The 26514-nt window shown below is 35.2% G+C and overlaps 3 protein-coding genes and 1 pseudogene across 3 annotated transcripts in view; all 4 read left to right on the plus strand.

The window, feature by feature from the left end:
* The window catches only part of LOC112039372 (protein NUCLEAR FUSION DEFECTIVE 4), an 8196-nt gene extending 3282 nt beyond the window's left edge, over positions 1-4914 (plus strand). Inside the window, exon 2 of the mRNA XM_024072251.2 lies at positions 3126-4914. Coding sequence (XP_023928019.2) covers positions 3126-4292 — 1167 coding nt within the window. The 3' untranslated portion in view covers positions 4293-4914. The remainder of the gene's footprint in view (positions 1-3125) is intronic.
* A 648-nt stretch (positions 4915-5562) lies between these two features.
* LOC112039382 (protein NUCLEAR FUSION DEFECTIVE 4-like) lies at positions 5563-12484 on the plus strand (annotated as a pseudogene).
* Positions 12485-17039: 4555 nt separating this feature from the next.
* On the plus strand, positions 17040-19199 carry LOC112039394 (protein NUCLEAR FUSION DEFECTIVE 4). Its single transcript, XM_024072270.2, has 2 exons — positions 17040-17593; positions 17910-19199. The coding sequence occupies exons 1-2, from the start codon at positions 17135-17137 to the stop codon at positions 19032-19034; spliced, it is 1584 nt and encodes a 527-aa protein (XP_023928038.2). The 5' UTR covers positions 17040-17134; the 3' UTR covers positions 19035-19199.
* A 3240-nt stretch (positions 19200-22439) lies between these two features.
* On the plus strand, positions 22440-25481 carry LOC112039745 (protein NUCLEAR FUSION DEFECTIVE 4). The gene is made up of 2 exons (XM_024072654.2): positions 22440-23042; positions 24035-25481. The coding sequence occupies exons 1-2, from the start codon at positions 22581-22583 to the stop codon at positions 25220-25222; spliced, it is 1650 nt and encodes a 549-aa protein (XP_023928422.1). The 5' UTR covers positions 22440-22580; the 3' UTR covers positions 25223-25481.
* The last annotated feature ends 1033 nt before the right edge of the window (positions 25482-26514 follow it).

The following is a 26514-nucleotide window of genomic DNA, read 5'->3' on the forward strand; positions in this document are numbered from 1 at the left end:
CCAATAGCAGCAATGGAATCTACCATAGGTTGATAATAGGGTGACTGAGATGCATAAAATGGTACATTAGAATGATACCACCATCTTGCCACACTCATTTTTGCATTATCAATCATTGCTTTTGTAGCCAAAGCACTTCTTATAGAGGGTTGAGCACCGGGGGTTGTTCTAGGAGCAAAATAACTCTTAATTTTCTTCTTTGCTCTTATTTGACCTATATCAGTGTCAACATCCTTTCCCCTAGATTTTCTTTTACCTAATGTTTGAGGCGGAGTCTTTTGAGTCTTTTCAACAACCCTAACCTCATCCTCATCCTCCTCCTCCTCATCATCATCAACATCAAATGGATCACCATATGGGTTCCCAATTTCTGATTGAATCCTCTTTTTAGTTTGTTTAGATTTTTTCAAGTCTTCAATCATTTGTTTCATTTGAAACCTAATATCAGATGAAACAACTTTACATGGTTCAACTTGACCCCTAATCCCAGCAAGATGATACTTAAGTCTAGTAATACCACCCCCTTTAATCAACTTATTACAATGCAAACAGATAGTATTATTTTTCGCATTAGGCACTGCACGGGCATGAGCCCATGCGGGATCCTCTGATCTTGCAGGGGCAGAGGCCACAGAAGCAGAAGAAGTACCAGCTGAACTATGATGAAAATGATGATCAACCATAGTTTACTGTTCAATGAAAATGAAATGAAATTCAATCAAATGCTGTAGCTAAAATTTAATTTAATTTGCATGAAATGGATGAACAAACAAATCACATATCTTAAATTCTTAACTCTTACGTCTTAATCTTAACCACAAAACTTAGAAATCATAAGAAAAAAACTAAAACACAACATTTCATTGAATAGTAAACTATGACAATCCGAAAATTTCTGGGTTTCTTACACAACATTTCATTGTCATAAATCCACTCAAAAGAGTTAAAACCAAAAACACTAAGTTCTTAAATCTTAACCACAAAAAAAATCATAAGAAAAAAAAATTATGACAATCCGAGAGAAAATTAACACATAATCACACATATCTTCAGCTCCTAACACTTAATCTTAAGATTCTTAACAGTTAACAAATCACAAGAAAAAAAATCTTAAAAAATCCGAGAGAGTGAGAGTAGAGAAAGAATATCTGCTTTGGCCGAAGTAGAGAAAGAGTGAAAGAGTCAAGAGAAGAAGCTAGGGCCTAGGAGCAGAAAGCACAGCACAAGAGCGTGATAGATCGAAGCTGAGAGCACACTGCACAGTGAGCAGTGAGCAGTGACGGCAGTGAGTGAGAGAGAGCTTGAGAGTGAAAGAAAAGAAATCAGAGAAGTGAAGAACAACAAATGAAGATCCGAAGAGTGGAGGACCATAAGATTAGGTTTTTAAGTTTTTTTAGTTCTGTCCAAAACGGCGTCGTTTTGCAGTTTCTGGATTTTTTTTTATTTTTTTTTTTTTTATAACAGGCAAAATCTTGTACCGGCCGAAATTCCCATTTCGGCCGGAATTGACCAGAATCAGCCGGAATGACCCGAAACGGCCCGAAATTTGAGCCGAGGTGGAACGCAGGTCATTCCAGTACCGGTTTGCATACCGGAACGAAAAATTCCGTCCGTTCCGGCCGGAACGGAACGGAATTAATAACAATGGTAGATATCACTACGATTGTCACAATAAAGAGGAGTAGCAATAGGCTATGGAGCATCCATGTCAGCCAAGAGCCAGCGAAGCCAGACAAGCTCGCAGGTGGTGTCGGCAAGGGCACGATACTCAGCCTCAGTATTGGAACGGGAAACAACATCCTGCTTTTTGCTACGCCATGAGACAAGAGAAGTACCCAACAGGAAACAGAAACCTGTGATAGAGCATCGATCAGTCGGATCATCGGCCCAGTCTGCATCTGAATAAGCATGAAGCTCAAGAGAAGACCGAGAGGAGTAGTGTAGACCATGATAAAGTGTACCCTTGACATATCGGAGAATCCGAAGAACAGCAGCATAGTGGACAGAACGAGGGGCATCCATGAATTTACTAACCATACCCACGGCATGTGAAATATCTGGACGAGTAACAGTGAGATAGATCAGACTACCAACCAACTGACGATAGCGAGTAGCATCAGATATAGGTTCACCATCCAAGGGTGTGAGCTTCGCATTGTATTCCAAAGGAGTGGAAACAGTCTTGTTGTCAGTGATACCGGCTTTGGAGAGAAGATCAGAAGCATATTTAGCTTGGTAAAGATAGTATCCATCAGAGGATGAGGTAACCTCAAGCCCAAGAAAATAGCTGAGAGTGCCCAAATCTTTCATCTCAAAATGCTGACTAAGGAAGTGCTGGAGAGAGCGGATACCTGCAGAATCATCTCCAGTAATAATCATATCATCAACATAGAGAAGAATAAGAGTGATACCAGCAGAGGATCTTCGGACGAAGAGAGCAGTGTCATGAGGACTCGAAGTGAAACCCTGCTGAGCAGCAACTGAGCTAAACTTTTCAAACCAAGCTCGAGGAGCCTGCTTGAGGCCATAAAGAGCACGGCGAAGGCGACAAACTTGACTGCCTGAATGTGGATAGCCAGGGGGTGGTTGCATGTACACTTCTTCTTGAAGGTCTCCATTGAGAAAAGCATTCTTCACATCCAATTGATAAAGAGGCCAATGGCGAACAGCAGCCACAGCAATGAGACATCTGACAGATGTAAGGCGAGCAACAGGAGCAAATGTTTCCTCATAGTCAATGCCATACTCTTGGGTAAAGCCCTTGGTAACTAGGCGAGCCTTGTATCGTTCAACAGATCTATCAGCCTTGGTCTTGATCTTGTAAACCCACCTACAACCTACTACAGACTGACCAGGAGGCAAATCAACCATATCCCAAGTGTGATTTTTATGAAGGGCATCTAGTTCATCATTCATAGCTTGCTGCCAAAGAGGGAGAGAATGACTGAATTGTCAGTATAATAATGTGTGTAAAAACAATGTACAAAAGAGAGCCTTTATATAGGCTAGGTATGTGTGCAGTACAAGTAATATAAGTGTAGTACAAGTAATATATTAGGCTAAGCCTAATGGGCTAATCTATACACTAACATATGCTATGCCTGTGATACTACTTTCTTTGCCAGGGATTTTCTGGTATTAGCAGAGCAATACTAATCCGTGCATATAACACATTCTACGAGGGAGAGCCGAGTAAATTCCTTCTAATGCTTGCTCTGTTGCCTACACTCATCTCCCTTGTGCTTATGGTTTTGGTAAAAATTTATAAAATAAACACAGGTGATGACAAGAAGCACTTGAATGGTTTCTTTGCTGTTGCTCTGATCATTGCTGGTTATCTCATGATTATAATAATTTTGGAAAATATCTTCAGTTTACCATTATGGGCACACAGAGTCACCTTTATACTACTTTTGCTTCTACTCGCATCACCTCTTGGAATTGCAATCAGAGCCCAGAATGAGGACTCCAAGAGAGTTCTAGAAACGCTTTCCTTTGGCAGTAATCCATTAAGAGGACACCCTGAGTTACTGCGATCCTCCTCTGACTCTTCTGTACCCGAGGATATGGCATACCATGAACTGCCTAGTGGTGCTCTAGATGACAAAGTTCTGTTTGATGAAGAAGGCATGAATCTTTTGCAAGCTATGTGCACTGTAAACTTTTGGTTGTTGTTTATTGCGATGATATGTGGAATGGGCTCTACAATGGCAGTGATAAACAACTTGAGCCAAATGGGACAATCTCTCAACTACACTAGCGTGGAGGTGAATAATTTGGTCTCTTTATGGAGTATATGGGATTGTTTTGGCCGTGTTGGAGCTGGTTATTTATCAGATTATTTACTACACACAAGAGGCTGGGCAAGACCATTGTTGATGGCTATTACTCTAGCAACAATGATTATTGGCCTCATCGTTATTGCTCCTGGATTTCCTAGAATATTATATGCGGGTTCTATCCTAATAGGCATTTGTGATGGTTCTCTGTGGTCATTAATTCCCACAATTACTTCGGATATATTTGGTGTTAGGCATATGGGTACTATTTTCAGCGCTATTACCTTAGCATCTCCTGTTGGATTTTATATTTTCTCTGTCAAACTTATAGGCTATATTTACGATAAGGAAGCAGGTGGTGATGATCACTCATGCTTTGGCACTCGTTGCTTTATGTTATCTCTTTTAATCATGGCATCCTTGGCTCTTCTGGGGTTTCTTTTGGCCATTGCATTATTCATTCGTACTAAGAGGTTCTATTCGCTGAGGAGATTAAAGGAGTCTGTAAAATGATGGAGTAAATAACTATATATGTAAACTTTGTGTATAAGGTCATGGCAGCTAAGGCCATCCTTTTTTTTTTCTTGCATTACAGGTGGCTAGCTTGTTTTCAGACCATTTATTGTTGCTTTCATCAGTTTCATGTACATTACTCTTCCTATAAGATGAGTCCTCGGAGGATCCCTGGCATAAGAGAGGGTGGTGTGAAAGAAATATGAAATGTCTCTTTCCTGAGCACCCTAGCTTTTGTCAGGATGAGATAATGGCTTGGGGTGAAAGACATGCCAAAGGTAAGAGCCTTAGTTCCAATGTATTCCACTTAGCCTTATGGTCTGTTGTATATCACATTTGGCAGTAGGGAATGGAATGTTTCACCAAGGGAGAATTTATGTTGAAGAAAATATCCTTCACTTGATCAAGTGGGAAGTTAGAAGGAAAATTGAAGGGAATGACTATTTTACTAATTCTATCTAAAACAGAATCTTGTGATGTGTATGGGAAATTTCTTTAGATGTTCTTTAATCATTTAGAGTTTTATGATGTGTATGGGGAATTTTGTGATGTTCTTTAATTCCTTTCCCTTGTTGTGGCCAAGTGATTGTCTCCCTTGTATATGAGTTAATTTTAGAGTTCATTGGTGTTCTAGTTTTGCTATTAAGTGTTGTTACTTTGAACTTTGTATTCTATTCATTTGATGCAATGCAATCTTCTCATTCATCAAAAAAGAATAAAGTCACAAGTATCTTTCAAGACCCCAAAATAATAATAATAATAATAATAAAATAACAGTCACAAGCCTTGTGGAGGCACTGCTCCGGTTTATCTAGAATCCAAGTTTTAAAAAAAAAAAAAAAAAATGTCTATGAGATTTTCTTTTCATCGGAATAAGAATCTACTTAAGTTGAATCCTAAATATAAATTTGTCCAGAGTTTGCAACATGCATATGAAACTAAAGATGGTTTGATACTTTGCCATTGATGATGGTTGTTTTTGGGTTTACCATCGAATGGTAAGAAAATGAAACTTAGTCTATGGTTTTTTATTATTTATTTTAAAAAGAATAGGATTTGAATCTATAGCTTAATGATAACTATTCTTTATTGTTAGTTTAAGAAACCAATTACTTTTTTTTTTTTAATATGTAAACGCAATTCGAAGTCAAATTCTTAATTGGAATAAGTTGAACTAACAGCTAACTGAAAACCTATATAAACATCTTTAACTTAATTCTTGATACTTCTTTAGATTATGGATTTGTTGTATTTTCAGAAAAATCCAATAATGATTGTTGAAAGACATTGTTGTAATATTACTTTTTCTCTTTCCTGGGGATGTACTGCAATTAGTGGAGCAATAATAATTCAAGCGTATGACACATTCTACAAGGGCGAGCCGAGCAAATTCCTTCTAATGCTTGCTCTGTGGCCGACGTTTGTCTCTCTTGTGCTTATGCTTTTGGTGAGAATTTATAAAGCCAACGCAAGTGATGATAAGAAGCACTTGAATGGTTTCTCTGCACCTACTCTAATCATTGCCGGTTATCTCATGATCATGCTAATTTTAGAAGGATTTTACTAATGTATGCCCTTAGATTACACATTAATTTCTATTTTTGGAAAAAATTGTCATTACTTTTTCAATTCTCGAGAAAATATTTTCAAAAATAGAAAGTTTAATGTGTGCCCTTAAGGCACACATTAACCGGACTCATTTTAGAAAAAAGTTTCAGTTTACCTTTATGGGCACGCATATTCAGCTTTGTACTTCTTTTGCTCCTACTCACATCACCTCTTGGAGTTGCAATCAAAGCCCAGAAGGAGGACTCCTAGAGATTTCTAGAAATGCCTTCCTTTGAGAGTAATATTTCAATGGAGAACCTTGAGTCAAGGTGTTCCTCATCTAAATCATTTGTAGCAAAGGATGTAGCATATTATTAGGAAAGAAATTTCTAGAAGAAAAAAGATATTCTCTGAAAGGAAACTTGTATTCACAAAGAAAATGAAAAACTAATTTAATCTTACACACTGATTTGCTATTTATACATCATAGCAATCAGTTACGCGAGCCCAAAAAATTAGGCGAGAATTAAGCAAAATTAACTAACTAAAACAGAAAGTAATCTAACAGCTTAAAGGGAAAACAAATAAAATTACAACGTGTCCATCTAATTGCTTGAATCACGTGCCAGCAACTAAAGTTTCATTTAACAATACGACATCGCTTTTCCTCTATAGCTGCTTCTTTCCTTTGACAGAAAACGATGTCGTTTTCTTTAATTGTTTCTGCAGATGTCTTGCTTCAGTTTCAGCACTCCCCTCAAGTTCTGAACATCTGCTTGTTTAGCAACTTAATCTGGTGAACAAAACATCAAGGGTTTTGGAACAAAAATATCAATAAGTCCCAACCTTGCTGCTAACCTAGTGAAAGCAGATATTCTCAAAGCTTTAGTGAAAATGTCTGCCACTTGTGAATTGCTAGCAACATGAAATGTTTTGATCATTCCTTCTTGTATCTTTTCTCTTATCAAATGACAATCAAACTCAATATGTTTTGTTCTCTCATGAAACATAGGATTAGCAGCTATATGAAGTGCTGCTTGATTATCACAAAAAACCATAATTGCTCTTGAATGATGAACTTTCAAATCCTTGAGCAATTGCAAAACCCAAGTGATCTCACAAGCTACTGTGGCCATTGCTCTATATTCGGCTTCTGCAGATGATCTAGAAACCACCCCTTGCTTCTTTGACCTCTAAGAAATCAGAGAATCTCCAAGAAACACACTATACCCAATCAATGATCTCCTGGTATCAAGGCAGCCAGCCCAGTCTGCATCACAAAGGGATTTGATTTGCAAATCTAAACTACTAGAGAAGAAGATCCCTTTACCAGGTAAGGCCTTAATATATTGAATTACCTTGTTCAATGCTATCATGTGTGGCTCTCTAGGCAATGCAACAAACTGACTTAACCTATGCGCTGCATAAGTGATGTTAGGCCTGGTTAATGTTAAATACAAAAGCCTTCCAATGAGTCTTCTATACTGACTAGGATCAGCTAGAGGTGTTCCTTCATACTTGGACAATCTCAGATTTTGTTCCATGGGAAGCTTACTAGGCTTGCAACCCAAAAAACCTATGTCCTTGAGTATTTCCAAAGCATATTTCCTCTAATTTAGACTTATCCCTTTATCCGTTCTAGCCACTTCAAGACCAAGCAAAAATCTCAATGATCCCAAATCCTTCAGACCAAATTTCTTGTCAAGAAGCTGTTTCAACTTAGTGACATAATCAAGATCATTACCTGTTAACAAAATGTCATCCACATACACTAACAAGATGGTAAAAGATGAACCTTGGGAGTGTGTAAAAAAGGGAATAATCAGCCTTTGAGCACAAAACCAATGCTTAAAATAGTTGTAGAAAACTTCTCAAACCATTTCCTAGAAGCTTGTTTCAAACCATACAAACTTTTATTCAACTTGCAGACTAGATTCTCCCCCTTGTTGTGCAATCCAGGTGGTAAGGACATGTAAACTTCTTCAGCTAAGTCACCATGAAGGAAGACATTGTTTACATCCATTTGATGCAAAAACTAGCCTTTCACAGCAGCCAAGGCCAAAACCATACGAACAAAAATGGATTTTGCAACAGGAGAAAAAGTTTCTGAGTAGTCTAAACTCTCTGTTTGTTTTGTACCCCTTGGCAATTAGTCTAGCTTTGTATCTTTCAATGGTGCCATCAGAATTGTACTTAATCCTATACACCCATTTGCAACCAATTGGAATCTTACCATGAGGCAATGGAGTGAGTGTCCAAGTGTTATTCTGTTCAAGAGCAACAATTTCTTTGTCCATAGCTACTCTCCACTCAGCAGACTTCACTGCTTGATGAAAGAAAGCAGGTTCTGCAGGTGTGGTAGTGACTGACATAACAAAAGAGTAAAAGGTGCTGCCAAGGATCTCATAGCTGAGATGATCTGAAGTGTTATAAGGTAACCCTGAAGCAGGTTTAGAAACCATTGCCTTACAAGAGTAATCTGTGAGGTAGGCTGGGGGATTATGTGGTCTAGTAGACCTCTTAGGACAAAAGGATGGAGATGATGTGGGAGCAAGGACAAGATCAGATGATCCAGATGGGGTTGAATCAATAGAAGTAACAGGATCTAAAATAGGGGATAGAGGAGGAAAATTATCTAAAACAGGTTGTAAAGGAGCTGAAGGAATTGAAATATTAGTTAAGGAATTTGGAGGCACATAAGAAGATGGAGATGAACAAAGGAGTCCATTATCAGAACGAGGGTGAAGGAAATCAGAACTCTTAAGAGTTAAAGGAAGAGAGGAAGAAGCTTGAGCAAAAGGGTATATGTTTTCATAGAAAACTATGTCCCTAGAAATATGTATGTAATTAGAATCCAAATCTAAAAATTTGTAGCCTTTAATGCCATGAGGATAACCTAGGAAAACACACTTTCGAGCTCTAGATGCAAATTTGTGTCTATTGAGAGGTAAAGTAGAAACAAAACATAGACAACCAAAACATCTTAAGTGTTCAAAAGGAGGTGGTTTGTTAAAAAGCATTTCATAAGAAGTTTTGTTATGTAAAAGTTTGGAAGGGGTTCTGTTAATTAAATACACAGCAGTCAAAATGCAATCACCCCAATAGGATAAAGGAACTTGAGATTGAAGGTGCAAGACTCTAGCAACATTAAGAATATGTTGGTGTTTTCTTTTAGCAATGGCATTTTGCTGTGGGGTATCAACACATGATAGCTGATGCAAAATACCATTGCTTTTGAAAAAATCCTTCAAGTAAAATTCAGTTCCATTATCACTCCTTATACATTTCAATTTCTTACCAAATTGATTTTCAACCATAGCAGTAAATTGAGGAATCAAGGATCCAGTTTCAGATTTATGTTTAAGAAGATACACCCAAGTACATCTAGAAAAATCATCAACAATAGTAAAAAAATACTCGTAACCTTCATTAGTTGCCTTAAAGAAAGGTCCCCAAAGGTCACAATGTACAAGATCAAAAGGTGAAATAGAAACATGTTCACTAGTTGGAAATGAAAGTTTCTTTTGCTTAGCAAAATGACAGATATCACAACACTGTGATTTATTTGTAGAAACAAAAGGTACAAACTTATTCAACAATGACATTTTTGAAAAGTAAGGGTGACCTAAACGAGTGTGCCATAAATCTAAAGAAGTGGAAGATGTAGATTTTACAGCAAATTAAGGCTGAAAAAGGAGAAGTTTGAGTAAAGTTTTACTGCAGCAAATACAATCCTTTTCTTTCTCTACCCAGACCAATCGTGCTCTAATGAGCTAGGTCTTGGATGAAACAACAATTTCCAAGGAAAATCAAGCAACAAAAATTAGCTTTTGTGAGTTGACTAACTGAAATCAAGTTAAAACTAAAAGATGTCACACAAAGCACATTGGTGAGAGTGAGTGTAGTGGAAATTTAACTGTCCCTATGTGTGTAACCATAGCTTGTTCCCCATTTAGCAAAAAGATATAGGTTTGAGAGATAGAAGTTATGGTAGTTAATTGAGTCATTGAATGAACCATGTGATCAGTGGCTCTTGTATCAAAGAAAAAAATAGAATGAGACATATTTGGGGGAATGCAAAATGGATTACCTGAAAAATTGAGTGCAAAGTTACTGGATGAAGGATTATCACTAGTAGCAGCCATCACAGTTGTAGCTTGATGGGCAGATGGTACTCTAGAACCTGAAGCAGAATTGTCCTTAAGAACAAACAGATATGATAGCAGTTGTTCACACTGAGACTGTGAAATAGGACACTGAGAGGCCTGTAGTGATGGAGCCATGAATTGTGGAGAAAAGTTCTGTGGAGAAAAATTATGTGGAGTAAAATTCTATGGAGAGAAACTCATTGCATCTAACTGCACACCAGAAGATTAGTAGCATATTGTGGACCACCATAGGCATTGCCATTGGGAAAGAAATTTGGCCCTTGGACAATTGAACCATATGATTGAAAGCCAACAGAAACCTGATTTGCCAGAGGTCTGTTCCCCTTTGGTTTGTACCCTGGTGGATAACCATGAAGTTTATAGCATTTGTCTGCTATGTGACCAGTTAGACCACAATAGGTACAGACTGGCCTCGCTTCTTCGAATTTCCCCCTTTTCCTCCGTGAAAACCTTGACATTGATTAGGCCTAAAATTGGGATTAAAAATAGGGTTTTAGCTATTAATAGCATACAAAGCCGTAGGTTCAGCAATTACATTAACAAAAAACATGCTCTTTCTGTTGAGTTTCAACTTTAGTTTTATCAAATCCACAAGTACAAACACAGGTGCAAGTAGCATAAGATTGATAGCTAGTAAATTCATCCTAGAGTGTTTTGAACTTTGTGAAATAAGAACTCACCGATAGTTGACCTTGTGTAAGATGCGAAATTTCCTTCTGCAACTCATAGAGCCTAGGTGAACTTCCTTGAGAGAAATGATCTCGCAGATCAATCCATAGTTCTCGAGCAGTGTTGATATACCTCACACTTTCTTGAAGGTCTTTGCAAAGAGAATTCACCAGCCATGAAAGAACCATGGTGTTACATCTACACCAAGAATTGTACAGAGGTGAAGTAACCTTTGGTTTGGAAATTGCCCCATTAACAAAAGCAAATTTGTTCCTCACACTCAAGGCTAAGAACCAGATTGGCCCAATCAGCATAGTTCTCTGGACCAATCAGAGGTTGCGAAGAAAAAATGATCCCTGGATTCTTTGCAACAGGGAGAAAATATGGATTATTGGCTGATTCATCTAGCATTGAAGAACTTGAAATATTTGTGAGGATGATTCTGTTTGTGGAACAGTTTGCGGAAGAGTGGTAGGATCTAAAGTCGAAGCCATGATTGAAGCTTCAGAGCAAAGAATCATAGAAGATACTTCGCAAGAAAATTCCAAGAACCAAAAAAAAAAAAAAAAATTCAATCAAAGATCAGCAATGAAAGAAAAGGATCAATGATCAAAGCTTGAAGGAGAACAACAATGGAGGAAAAGAGTGAGTTAGGAAATCAACGAGTCACTGAGTTAACTCGTTGCTCTGATACAATATTAGGAAAGAAATTTCTAGAAGAAAAGAGATATTCTCTGAAAGGAAACTTGTATTCACAAAGAAAATGAAAAACTAATTTGATCTTACACACTGATTTGCTATTTATACATCATAGCAATCAGTTACACAAACCCAGAAAATTAGGCGAGAATTAAGCAAAATTAACTAACTAAAACAGAAAGTAATCTAACAGCTTAAAGGGAAAACAAATAAAATTACAACGTGTCCATCTAATTGCCTGAATCACGTGCCAGCAACTAAAGTTTCATTTAACAACACGACATCGCTTTTCCTCTGTAGCTGCTTCTTTCCTTTAACAGAAAATGATGCCGTTTTCTTTAATTGCTTCTGCAGATGTCTTACTTCAGTTTCAGCACATATCATGAAGTACCTAGAGGTGAGGATCAAGTTAATGTTGCTTTAGATGATAAAATTATGTTTGATGAAGAGGGTACGAATCTTTTGCAAGCCATGCGCACTGTAAACTTCTGGTTGTTGTTTATTGCAATGGGCTCTACGCAAGCTATGCTTAACAACTTGAGCCAAATAGGACAATCTCTCAATTATACAATTGTGGAGGTGAATAATTTCTTCTCTTTATGGAGCATATGGAATTGCCTTAGCCGTGTTGGAGTTGGGTATTTATCAGATTATTTACTACATACAAGAGGCTTGGCAAGACCATTGTTGATGACTATTACTCTAGCAATGATAGTTGTTGGCCACATTGTTATTGCTTCTGGATTTCCTGGAGCATTATATGTGGGTTCGATCATAATGGGCATTTGTGATGGTTCACAGTGTCATTAATGCCCACAATCACTTCAGATTTATTTGGTGTCAAGCATTTGGGTACCATTTTCAACACTATAGGAATAGCAAGTCCTATAGGATCATATATTTTCTGTGTCAGAGTTATTGGCTATATTTATGATAAGGAAGCAAGTGGTGAAGATCACTCCTGCGTTGATGCTCGCTGCTTTCTGTTATCTCTTTTGTATCATGGCATCCTTGCCTTTCTTGGGATTTCCTTTTGTCATCGCATTGTCCCAACGTACTAAGAGGTTCTATATGCTCAGAAAATCAAAGCATTCTTTAAAACGATGAGATGTATATATGCAAACTTTGTGTACAAGGTCATGACCTTCCAATTAATTGAGACAAAATGGGCTTTTGCCCTTTTCAAGCAAATTAAATAGCTTTATATCTATTTTCTTAAACTAATTAGAGAAATGCTCCTCTTTTAAAACTCGATTTATGGTAAATTAAGTTAGGAAAAAAAAAATCTTGAAGCTCTATAGTAGCGTTTTAAGAAGCCTATAAACATTTTAAGGACCTATAGTGACGTTTTTTAACTCAACTTCAATAAAATCAAGTTATAAGCAATTTTTTTTTTACCTATAACTTGATTTCATTAAGGACGAGTTAAAAAACATCATTATAGGGCTTTAAAATATCACTATAGGCTCTTTAGAAAGGCCACTATAGGGCTTAATTTGATTTATCATAAATCGAGTTTTAAAAAATGAGTATTTCCCTAATTAATTTGGAAAATGGGATATAAAGCTATTTCATTTACCCGAAAAGGGCAAAAGCCCATTTTGTCCCAATTAATTGATGTAAATTGATGACATAAAGGTAACGAGTTACTCTCCGACATCACCATATTTTCTTTTCTAAAGATCTAATTGATAGATATATTTTTTTGGGGTAAAATTATACCCAACTCTTCTGAGGTTTTCTGTTATTACACTTTCTTTTCCTCTTATTTGGAATAACACACTTATTACCTCCTCTAAAATAAACATTATTTTCACTGACTTCCATATAAAACTATCCTGGATTTCCTATTAGAGGGATAAGAAATTGGAGAAGTCATTGTATATAAAGAGTTTGAATTTTAGAATAAATGAATAAAATAAATGAAAATCTTAAAAGACATTAGGGTTTTTTTTTTTTTCTATGAAAAGTTACTGCGTAATGAAACTTCTAAATTTATATTACATGATTGTCTATATGATCATATCAAGACCTTAGATTTGTGATGGGTGCATTTTCCACAATTTCCTTATGTTGATTATAACAGTCAATGTTCTTACCTGAGCAACACTATGCGTCAACTGTCATTAATTCACTATACTAACATTTTTCTTTGTCGAAAATGAAGGAATTTGATTCTTGGAATTAAACCCTTTAGGTTGGTATACTAACTTCACTGACATCAGAATTAGCTAATCACTTGGATATCTCTTGTGGGTATCAATTAGCTCAAATGGTAAAATTTTTAATCGTTAAATAAGGAATCTGTGGTTTAATCCCAATTTACACCAAAAACCGTTGGTATCTTGGTTTGATGATAAAGAACTATTATCAAGAGCGGACGTCATAGGTTGAAACTCTCTCAAGAAAAAAAAAATTTTGGATACCTCCTTAATTTTCTTTTTTAATTTTAATACATATAATGTTATTTGAATGTATGAATTACTATGATGATTATTCTTTATCATCAATTCAAAAAATTCCTTGATTTTTGGTGTACAAACAATTCGAAGTTCAATTTCTTATTTAAATTAGTTGAGTTAATAGGAATCCACGTAAACATCTTTTAACTTAATTATTGATCTTTTAAAGTTCTTTTAATTATGGACTTACTTTATTTTTTGAATAATCCAATCATGGACTAATTAGAAATACATTGTCAATTTGGAAGAAATTTTTTATACAATTTTGTAAGAAATATCGCACGTGTTGGAGTTCATAAAATACAGACTTTATATACACAAAGACAAATGATATAGGTCTGGAAGAATATCCTTCCACCCAATAATGCAACACTAATAAAAAATATTTCATAGGAAAATGATTGTAGGACATAGACATGCGCACCTTGACTTGGCTGCCATTATATTCATTGATTTTATTTTTTTAGTTATAAACATCTAAATTAAAGTAGATGAATATATAAAGACAAAGTTATATATAAAGTTAAAATTGGTCAAAATTAATATGTAAAATCAATAAATATTATATTTAAACTTATATATATATATATATATTTCAAAGTTCTTTCAATTATGGACTTACTGTATTTTCCAAAGATCCAGTCATGGACTAATTAGAAAAACATTATCACTTTGTAAGAAATTTTTTATACAACTTTGTAAGAAACATTACACGTGTTGGAGTTCATAAAAAGCATACTTTATATACACAAAGACATGGGTGGCGCTAGATGTATTTCAGGGGGTTCAAATGAACCCCCTAACTTTTTATTAAAAAAATATTATATATATAATTTTTTTTACCGGTTTAATTTATCATTGAAAATATTTTTGCACACTGTGGTTTAAATCTTGCACACCCTGATCACATATCAACTTTACTATTTTTTTTCCTAAAATCACTAACTTTATAACAAAAAATTGTTATAACATGATAACAATACACATACATGTATCAAACCCTTTGTATTTCCTGAATATTAGATTATATTAAGTTATATTATATTTACACTATATATGTATATATCACACACATACACATATGTCATACTCATACACATCACAATTCACACAAATTACTTTATAACAAAATAATAATAATAATAATGCACATATTATACACATACGCATAACTACCAAACACTCACTCTTTACTCTTAGAATTAGAGATATCAAGATAATCAAATAGAGAAGAGAGATGAGATAAGATTCATGGGAGAGATTCAAGCATTTGATTAGTTAAATATACACTTACTGTATTATTGATGTGTGGATGTGTGTGGTTGTGTTAGTTAATAATTCACACAATGCAAGTGAGATGAGTTTTGCCATTTAGTTTAAAATATTTTTATAAAAACAATGACAAATAGATAGTGACAATTGCATAAAAAAAAATGTTATACAAACTCAATAAAATAAAATGGTCATATCTACTCACATTGACAACAGATAATAACGGTTGATAATGAACTATTATGTGATGATTTCAAAATATAAAAACTTATAGAAGGATGTTGAAACATTTTATGTATTTGCGACTTTTTTTTTTTTTGGTCAATAACTAAATATATTTAAGTTTTCTTTTTATTAAATTTTGTTTAATTTAACTTTCTAAATGACCCCAAAAAAATATTTTTGGACCCGCCACTGCACAAAGACAAATTATATAGGTATGGAAGAATATCCTTCCACCCAATAATGCAAGTACTAATAAAAAAATATTTCACAGGAAAATGATTGTGGGACATAGACATGCACACATTGAGTCATTGACTTGGCTGTCATTATAAGCTAATATTACTATTTTCTGGGATTATAACTTATCTAGATATATAAAGGCAAGAAAAAAAAAAATCTAAGAGAAATCTGATTGAGAAGGCTGAGCAACAATTGGGTGGCCACAGTGGCAAGCATATGTATCCAGGGTAGCAGTGGTGCATATATACACCTTCAGTGTGTGCTCCTCAATTCTAAAATCAGTTGTAACAAAATTTTGTTCATTTTAATTTATTTTTGTCATGAAAAGATGCTAGTACAGCAATATTTTACATAATTTTTGTCACAATTTACTGTATAGTGAGTTATGAGTGGTGAAGAAAAATGATAGGTCCACAATTTCACTACTAACAATACAACTTTCTGGTCTATTCCATTGCTAATTATGTGAAATGTTATGATACTAATGTTGCTTTTTGTTATCTGAGATTTTAGTTAGCTAGCAAGAGAACACTTTGGCCCATTCCATCGCCAGATGGGTCTTTTCTCGTCTGAGTCGTTAATTCCATCCCAAATATCGCAATATTCGTGTATCCCACTTGCAATATATATAGCAAGAGGCCAAGAGCAGTGGTTTAGCTGAGGCGAATATTGATGAAAGTAAACTCATTTTGATTGGAGCTGTTGCGGAAAATTGTTGCCTTGCATTTTGGTTGATGAGGAAGTGTAACACAGCTTAAATTTTACATTCTTTCTATGTTCAAGGACAAATGAAATGATACGGTTTTGAAGAAGAATATTAACCCACCCAATCATTCAAGGCTAGACAAAGATTTAATTGTTCATCAAAAACAAAAGATTTAATTATGATAAATTGAAAATAAAAACGAAAAATTAAATCAATAAATTCAACTAATACACTGTTTTGCAGTCGAATTCCTACTCCAAAAAAATAATTGATGTTTTAGTACAATTATAAATCATTATCATCATAGAAATGAGTGAATTCTATGATTTCTATCCTATCTTCAAAAAAATACAAGATTAGGCAGGTGGGCCAACTCCAGCTACAAATAGCATTTTTTTTTTTTTGGGAGACACTAAAGCGGACAGGAATTTTTAGCTTCAAAATGCAATGATGTTATATAAATTTTTATAGCTAGCTTTTGGGCAAGAAGGAAATATTGCAGGGATGATGGAGAGGGTGAGTAGCAAATGGATGGCAACGGTGGCAAGCATATGGATTCAGTGTAGCAGTGGTGCAAACACCTTCGGCGTTTACTCCTCTGTTCTTAAATCAACCCAAGGTTACGACCAATCCACGCTCGAAACTGTGGCCCTTTTTAGAGACATTGGCTTAGTCGGTGGGGTCCTCGCCGGCCTCCTCTACACCGCCGTGACAAGCAGTATTCCAGCTACAAATAGCATTTTTTTTTTTTTGGGAGACACTAAAGCGGACAGGAATTTTTAGCTTCAAAATGCAATGATGTTATATAAATTTTTATAGCTAGCTTTTGGGCAAGAAGGAAATATTGCAGGGATGATGGAGAGGGTGAGTAGCAAATGGATGGCAACGGTGGCAAGCATATGGATTCAGTGTAGCAGTGGTGCAAACACCTTCGGCGTTTACTCCTCTGTTCTTAAATCAACCCAAGGTTACGACCAATCCACGCTCGAAACTGTGGCCCTTTTTAGAGACATTGGCTTAGTCGGTGGGGTCCTCGCCGGCCTCCTCTACACCGCCGTGACAAGCAGTAATAACCACTCTGGTTTCGGTGGACCATGGGTGGTTCTCCTTGCCGGAGCAATCCAGAGTTTCTTAGGCTATTTTCTAACGTGGGCTTCTGTCGTGGGGTTGATCCAACGGCCGCCGGTGCCTTTGATGTGTCTCTTCATGTACTTGTCCAGTCAATCTATGCCGTTCTTTAACACAGCCAATATGGTTTCAGGTGTTCAAAACTTCCAAGAATATAGTGGGACCATTGTAGGTATCATGAAGGTATAATTACAAATATAAATTTCTTTTCTGTTCATTATTTTTCTCAAGGTGAATTTGAAGGTCTATTTTGCTAAATGTTTGATTTTTGGGAATTATATTAGTAAAAAGCATTGTCGTCAAGTTATTTAGTTACGTAGTTAAACAAAAATCAAGTAAAACTTGATGTCACCAGAGTCGAGTTTTATGCTGTGGCAACATAGTAAACTTGAGTTCTTAGTTTCATCTCCCTTGTGCTTGTGCTCTCTCTCTCTCTCTCTCTCTCTCTCTCTCTCTATATATATATGTTATGCCTGTAATATATTAATCTCTTTGCCAGGGATTTGCTGGAATTAGTGGAGCAATAATAATTCATGTATATGACGCTTTCTACAAGGGCAAGCCGAGTAAATTCCTTCTAATGCTTGCTCTGTTGCCTACGTTCATCACCCTCGTGCTTATGCTTTTGGTAAAAATTTATGAAACAAACACAGGTGATGATAAGAAGCACTTGAAGGATTTCTCTGCAGTTGTTCTGATCATTGCTGGTTATCTCATGATTATAATAATTTTGGAAAACATGTTCAGTTTACCATTATGGGCACACAAATTCACCTTTACACTTCTTTTGCTTCTACTCGCATCACCACTTGGAATTGCAATCAAAGCCCAAAAGGACGACTCTAAGAGATTTCTGGAAACATTTTCCTCTGAGTCTTCTGTAGCCAACGATATAGCATATCATGAACTGCCCAGTTGTGAGGCTCAAGTTAATGTTGCTCTAGATGACGAAGTTCTGTTTGATGAAGAAGGCATGAATCTTTTGCAAACCATGTGCACTGTAAACTTTTGGTTGTTGTTTATTGCTATGATATGTGGATTGGGCTCTACAGTGGCTGTGAATAACAACTTGAGCCAAATGGGACAATCTCTCAATTACACTAGTGTGGAGGTGAATAATTTGGTCTCTTTATGGAGTATCTGGGATTGTCTTGGCCGTGTTGGATTTGGGTATTTATCAGATTATTTACTACACAAAAGAGGCTTGGCAAGACCAATGTTGTTGGCTGCTACTCTGGCAACAATGGTTATTGGCCACATTGTTATTGCTTATGGTATATTATATGTGGGTTCGATCCTAATAGCCATTTGTAATGGTTCACTGTGGGCATTAATTCCCACAATTACTAAAGATATATTTGGTGTTAGGCATATGGGTACTATTTTCCACGCTATTGCCATAGCAGGTCCTGTTGGATGTTATATTTTATCTGTCAAACTTATTGGCTATATTTACGATAAGGAAGCAGGTGGCGATGACCACTCTTGCTTTGGCACTCGCTGCTTTATGTCATCATTTATTATCGTGGCATCCTTGGTCCTTCTGGGTTTTCTTTTGGCCATTACACTATTCTTTCGTACTAAGAGGTTTTATTCGCCGAGGAGAAAGTACTTTGTAAAATGATGGAGTAATAAAATAACTTTTTTTTTTTTTTTTTAGTTTTTCTTTTGTTTGTTTGTTTGTTTTTGTTTTTTGTTTTAATAAGAATATTGTAACTTCTACTAAGAAGAAGAGAAATGTAATACATCATAAATTAAAACAGACTTAATAATACTAGGATTTTCATCTATCCATGCTATGTAGCTAGCAACACCATTAACATACTGCGTCAATATATTTTCCCTTATTGCTTTATATGGCATACTTGTACCATTCTAACTCTCACATCTTTTGCAGAATGCTCAAGATAATATTAGCTATAATAATAGAAGATGTAGCTATGGTAATCGGAGACTCACCTATATTATTTACGGCGTCAGACATAATTTTTGAATTACATTCAAATACTGCCTCTTGAATAACCACATCCCATGCAAGCAAAAAAAAAAAAAAAAAAAAAAAAAGAAGAAGAAAAGATACTCTCTTCTTCGCTTCTGCCTCAAGAGGTACCAGAGGTTGGGGAAATTCTTGCTCGTTGCGGCTTCCACCCTTTCTTCTAAATGTACAAACTTTGTGTATAACGTCATGGCTGAGGCCATCCTGTTTTTTCTTGCATTATAGCTGCACCGTTATTGCACAACTCTTCTTACAAGGGTGATGTAAAAGAAATTTGAAATGTCTCTTTCCTTACCTACCCTAATCAATTCATAATTTACTTTAAATTTTATAATGTTAAATATTTTTTAAAATTATTGTTTTTAAATGAATAAATGGTATCTCTCTTCACATATAATAGAAAGTTCAACCAAAAAAAAAAAAAAATAATTGTAATAATCCTGTAAATATTTGACATACAAGAATCTGTCAAGACCCAAAAAATAAAAGGCAACGGTCACAAGAAACAAGCTTTGTGAAGACACTACTTCGGTTTGTCCTCTATATATGTGTATATATATATATATATATGGAGAATCTAAGTTTAAATCTTTTTATTAACTTGTTATAATAATAAAAAATAATAATAACAATTGATTACAATTCCTTGTCACCAACCATGAAATTAAATTATGTGGTATGCAAGAGTTTCTTTCCATCAGAATAAAAACCAACTTAAGTCGGCTCCTAAACATAAAATTTTCCAGAGTTTGCATCATGCATTTGAAACCAAAGATGGTTTGAAACTATGCTATTGTCAACGAATGTTTTTGGTTTTTCTTTTACCTTTATTTTTAAAGAATTTGTATTTAAAAGATTTTTTTCATAAAAAATATTAAAGAGTATTTTTTTAGTGGCTAATGGCATTTTTGGACAGAGGGATTAACAGTGACAATAAATAAAAACTTCATGGACTAAATTGATAAAAATAAATAAATAAACTTTAATGTCAAAAATGACAATTTACCAAACTCAAAGAGATTTATAGCAAGATTCGCGGGAAATAATTATTTAAAAAAAAAAATTCTAATAGCCATCCGATGTAGCATGATAGAATTACAGTTCTGCTACACGTGTTAATCTTCCTAATAGCCATCTAAACTACTTGTAGTTTGTACACTGTATTTACTATACTGCTTGTCATATAGCAGCTCTCAATACTCCCCCTGTGTTTACATCCTAGTTTGTATAAATGTTGTTATTTTACTCTCTAAAAAGTTACTTTATTTATTATATTATTCCACTTTATAATATAACTAATATCTCTGTTTATATATTAACATACAACCCATTATAATAGTACTAGCTTTTGAGCATGCATGTGGGGCTCTTCTATTTTTTTAGGTAAAGGTTAATAATTGTATAATTTATAATTTGGGATTAATATATTTTCTAATCACAAAAAAAAAAAAAAAAAAAATCTAAGGGTGTGATGAGTGTTAAGCATTTGTGGTGAAATAATTTTATGTGATGTGAGTAAATTGCTCAGAGGATAGTATTTTTTTTTTTTTTTAATTTTATGTGATGTGAGTAGTTTTTTTTTTTTTTAATTTTTTATGGAAGTTTAATTTTTTTTTTTATTGGAACCATTGGTATTTTTTTTTAATAGGAGCCGTTGGTGGGTAGCCTTTCTTTCTTATTTTTGGTTAGAAACGTGGGGTAGTGAGGTTGGGAATTGGGAAGTGGGAAGTGGGAAGTGTGAGGGTAGTGGGAAAATTTTAGTTAATTTACCATCTTAACCTTATTTCTCTTTTTAAGGAATAAGAATAGATTAATTAAATTAGGGGTATTTTTTACAAGAAAAAAAAAACTAACTTTCTAAATCTTCTTAATATATACAAATAACTACATAATAATGATAAAATATAATAAAAAACTATCATCTCTATTCTTTCTATAATTTCTCTCTCTTTCCCTCTATCTTTCAGCTTCCTACAATATTTTCACAATAAAAAAAATCTTTACAACTTGCTACAATAGTTTGTATTTATAAGAACTCATTGTAACATGGATGTAAAACATTTAGATATACACACTCGGATAAGTGGGTTTTTTTTTTTTAATGTTTTGGATGTAAAATAGCAATTTGGGGTTGTATTGCTAATGCTAGATGGACATATATATTGACAATTCCCATTTTGTTGAGTAGTGAAGAGAATTAATGTAGTGTTTTGGTAAAAATGTTAGAAAGTCGATGTTGAGTTGGAACATAAAAAGTCTTGATCAATCATTCTTGAATCTTGTCTCTAATGAAGTGACAGTCCACTTCAGTATGTTTGATTCTTTTGTAGGAAACAAGATTGGCTGCAATATACATAGTAACTTGATTATCAGAATATAGCATTACTACTTGTATTTGTTAGTATAAATTTACCAACCAAAAACTCCATAAGTAGTATTTGTTATAGATACCACTTTAGGGATTTGGTTCTTGAATTTTTTTTTTTTTTATCCCAAAATAAACACACACGCACACACATTATATATATATATATATATATATATAACACACACACCAAATAGCTGCCAAGAGTTACGTTCTTGAAATTAAACTCTTTGCACGGATACCACTTAGTAATGAGGCCACTAACATAGGAATTAATTAATCATATAAATACCTCCTTAATTTTTATTTTATTTTATTTTATTTTATATTTTACTAGATATAATAAAATTTGAATCCATAGAAAAAAAAAAAAAAAAACTAATTGAATTTTGACGTAAACACAATTAAAATTAAAATTTTTATTCGAATTAATCAAGCAAATTGAAACCCACATAAACCCAGCCATATGGATTTGTTTAATTTTTCGAATAAGCCAAACTTGGAGTAGTTATAAATAAATATTGTCACTTTGTAATAATTTCTACACGTGTCAAGAGTTAATAAAATATGTGGGCAAAAAAAACATTTATATATATATATATATATATTGAGAATAAAACAAATGATATATGATTATATATGGGACTTGAAGAATATTCACCATTACCCAACGCAATAATGCAACACCATCATTGTCTTGCCGTCCCTTAAAAGCTAATACTCTTAATAGTTTCCGAGATTCTATAGTTGATATAGGCAAGTGGTCAAGAAAAAATCAGAGAGGAAAAAAAAAAAGAAAAAAGACAAGGATGGAGTGGCTGAGGCTGGGCAACAAATGGATGGCTACGGTGGCAAGCATGTGGATCCAGTTTAGCATCGGTTCATACACCTTCGGCGTCTACTCCTCGGTCCTGAAATCAAGCCAAGGCTATGACCAATCGACTCTGGAAACTGTGGCTGTTTTTAGAGACATAGGCTCAAGTGCTGGAGTCCTTTCTGGGCTTCTATACACAGCCGTAGCACACAGTAATAGTTACTCTGGTTTTTGTGGGCCATGGCTGGTCCACCTTGCCGGAGCAATACAGAATTTCTTGGGGAATTTTCTAACGTGGGCTGCTGTCGTGGGATTAATCAAACGGCCTCCGGTGCCTTTGATGTGTCTGTTTATGTTCTTTTCAAGTCATTCTATGCCGTTCTTTAACACAGCCAATACGGTTTCTGGTGTGCAAAACTTCCCTGATTATAGTGGGACCATTGTGGGCATCATGAAGGTACAATTCTATGATTGGCTTAGCCACATATAACCAATGTGGGCATCATGCAATTCTATCATTGGCTTAGCCATATAACTTATGTGGGCATCATATACCTGTCCAACTTATTCTATCTCCATTTTCAAAACTATATTTATTTTCACACGAACCCACTTTTTATTTATCATTCATAATTAGTCATATCCGATAGTTATAAATATAGGTATAAAATTAATGTTTGTCCTATAAGTTTTTGGCTTAAAAAAAGTCTCACTAATATTAAGAAGTAACAAAAACTAAGAAGCACTTTAAATAGCAAGTAACTTGACTCTTTTTAAAACTTCATTCGATTACAAAGAAAAATGACTATAGGTACCCTAATTTTTTTCCCTCTTTCGAGAAAAGGGTTAGGATATCATAATATGTATCTATACCAAAAGCCATAACAGGTCAACAAAGGTTAAAAGTTAGAATAATCTTTCTCCTCCAATTATTAAATTATATATATGAAGACTATATCTATTTGTAGGTGACTAGGTTCTACCTCATAACCTAGTGGCTCTCAAAAGTTCAAATCCTCTTATTTGATTGAAGCATAAATGTAAAAATTATTCTTTTCAACAATATATTGTACAATTAAACTCAAGAAAACTCAAGATCAGAATTTTTGCCACAATATAAAATTGATTGACCGTGAGAAGTGATAAGAAAAAGTGGTTGTCTATTAATCACAAATTGACCACATCAAAATAGTGACAAACTATGATACAACTTAGTTGTGTTGTAAATTGTAAAAGAATGGATTAAACTTTGTTGGTCATATCTATTATAGCCTGATTCTTGACAATATCACTACATTTTTCTTCAAGCATATATATATATATATATATATAGAAGAAGAAGAAGAAGTTTCATGAAAACCATGACTTATTTTACGAAAAAAGAAAAACAGTCCCTCTTGCTTGAGTTATGATATGCTATGCTGTAATATTACCTTCTCTCTTTGCCAGGGATGTACAGGAATTAGTGGAGCAATACTAATTCAAGCATATAACACATTCAACAGGGGCGAGCCCAGCACATTCCTTCTAATACTTGCTCTGTGGCCGACGTTTGTCTCCCTTGTGCTCATGCTTTTAGTGCGAAATTATAAAGCCAACACAAGTGATGTTAAGAAGTACTTGAATGGTTTCTCTGCACTTGCTCTAATCATTGCCGGTTATCTCATGATCATGATAATTTTAGAAAACATTTTTAGTTTACCTTTATGGGCACGCATATTCTCCTTTGTACTTCTATTGCTTCTCCTCGCATCACCTCTTGGAATTGCAATCAAAGCTCAGAAGGAGGACTCCAAGAGATTTGTAGAAACACTTTCCTTTGAGAGTAATACTTCAATGGAGAACCCCAAGTCAGTGTGTTCCTCATCTGACTCATTTGTAGCAAAGGATCTAGCATATCATGAATTACCTAGTGGTGAGGGTCAAGTTAATGCTGCTTTAGATGATACAATTCTATTTGATGAAGAGGGTGGTATGAATCTTTTGCAAGCCATGTGCACTGTAAACTTCTGGTTGTTGTTTATTGCAATGGTATGTGGAATGGGCTCTACGGAGGCTGTGCTTAACAACTTGAGCCAAATAGGACAATCTCTCAATTATACAACTGTGGAGGTGAATAATTTTGTCTCTTTATGGAGCATATGGAATTGTCTTGGCCGTGTTGGAGTTGGGCATTTATCAGATTATTTACTACACACAAGAGGCTTGGCAAGACCATTGTTGATGGCTATTACTCTAGCAACAATTGGTATTGGCAATATTGTTATTGCTTCCGGATTTCCTGGAACACTATATGTGGGTTCGATCATAATGGGCATTTGTGATGGGTCACAGTGGTCATTAATGCCCACAATCACTTCGGATTTATTTGGTGTTAGGCATATGGGTACCATTTTCAACACTATAGGCATAGCTTGTCCTCTTGGATCATATATTTTCTCTGTTACAGTTATTGGACATATATACGATAAGGAAGCAGGTGGAGACGATCACTCCTGCTTTGGTGCTCGATGCTTTATGTCATCTTTTTTTATCATGGCATCCTTGGCTTTCCTGGGATTTCTTTTTGTTGTTGCATTGTTCCAACGTACTAAGAGCTTCTATATGCTCAGAAGATTAAAGCATTCTTTAAATTGATGAGAAGTAAATCTGCAAACTTTGTGTACAAGATCATGACCTCCCAATCAATTGATGTCAATTGATAGCATAAAGGTAATGAGTTATGCAAACTTTGTGTACGAGGTCATGACCTCCCAATTAATTGATGTAAATTGATAGCATAAAGGCAATCAGACATCCCTATATTCTCTTTTGTAATGATCTAACCGAGAGATGTATTTTTCTGGGGAAATATTATACTGAACTCTCCTAAGGTTATCATGATTAGTTTTTCTCCTTTTGTTTTATCTGTATTATATATGTTTAAAACCAAAAGGCCATATTTTTGAAAGCAAAAAATCATGTTAGGAAATTTAGAACCTGGTTGATAGAATTAACAAGTTTTAAACCTAAGTTGTTAATTATATCTGTGGGGCCCATGGGCCTGATAGCCTCGGCCCATCATGTAGCAGGCCCGAGGCCCAGGCCGAGGAGCATAGGCTATTTGTGGCTAAGGTGGGGGAAAGCCTCTTTTCCCAATCCACGCCGAGGACCACCTTATTCTCGACCTGACAAAGGTGATTTTGGGGAAAGACTGACCCCAAAGTAAGCTGTCGCTCTCACATTTAATGCACTCAACTAACCCCCCCTGGCCGCATTAATGGGGAGGTAACCCCTTGGCAGGATAACGTTGATCAAAGTGAACCACTCGAGTACCGATAAGGTCTCTGATGGGACGGACGGCCAGAAAAAAGGCAAATAGGTGATCAACAGATGGAAGGAGGAGATAGGAAGATGAAAACTATAAAAGAAAAGCTAGTAAAGTAAGAAAAGGGGGAGGGGGGAAAAAAGAAAAAGAGAGAGAACAATCAGGCCTCCTCGGCCACAGGCTGAGGAGCATTCCCCCATTTGTAAAGAAACTCTTAGCATTTTTTTATAAGAAAAGTTCATGCATGGTGATCGATGGCCAGCACCTAAACCTCTCAACCCACTCTCTATAAATTTATTGTTTGGGCTTATTGGGCTGAAAACCCATCACTCAGGGTCAACCCAAGTTGAGTCTCTACAATTGGCGCCGTCTGTGGGGAGGATTAGGGTGCTGGCCGGCGCACCAGGCAAGTGTTCTAAGTTCTAAGTGTTCGTTTTATAGTAGGTTGAAAAAAAATATATATAGAAGGTTCGACAAAAAAAAAAAAAAAAAAATAAATAAATGCGAAAGATCTCGATATTATTATTATTATTTCATGAAAAGAAAGGTTACAGATTACAATTAAAGGCTGAGGTAGGCCTGTTTTACAAGCAAATTTACAAGCTAATACCACCAGCTATTT

This window comes from Quercus suber, unplaced genomic scaffold, assembly GCF_002906115.3.
Source record: "Quercus suber isolate HL8 unplaced genomic scaffold, Cork oak 2.0 scaffold_198, whole genome shotgun sequence".
Taxonomy (NCBI): domain Eukaryota; kingdom Viridiplantae; phylum Streptophyta; class Magnoliopsida; order Fagales; family Fagaceae; genus Quercus; species Quercus suber.

Bases quoted from the DNA above. Each gene is read 5' to 3' on its own strand.
- LOC112039394 (XM_024072270.2), top strand. From the start codon at position 17,135: ATGATGGAGAGGGTGAGTAGCAAATGGATGGCAACGGTGGCAAGCATA. The intron at 17,594-17,909 runs GTATAATTACAA...TCTCTTTGCCAG, and splicing joins CCATTGTAGGTATCATGAAG to GGATTTGCTGGAATTAGTGG.
- LOC112039745 (XM_024072654.2), top strand. From the start codon at position 22,581: ATGGAGTGGCTGAGGCTGGGCAACAAATGGATGGCTACGGTGGCAAGC. The intron at 23,043-24,034 runs GTACAATTCTAT...TCTCTTTGCCAG, and splicing joins CCATTGTGGGCATCATGAAG to GGATGTACAGGAATTAGTGG.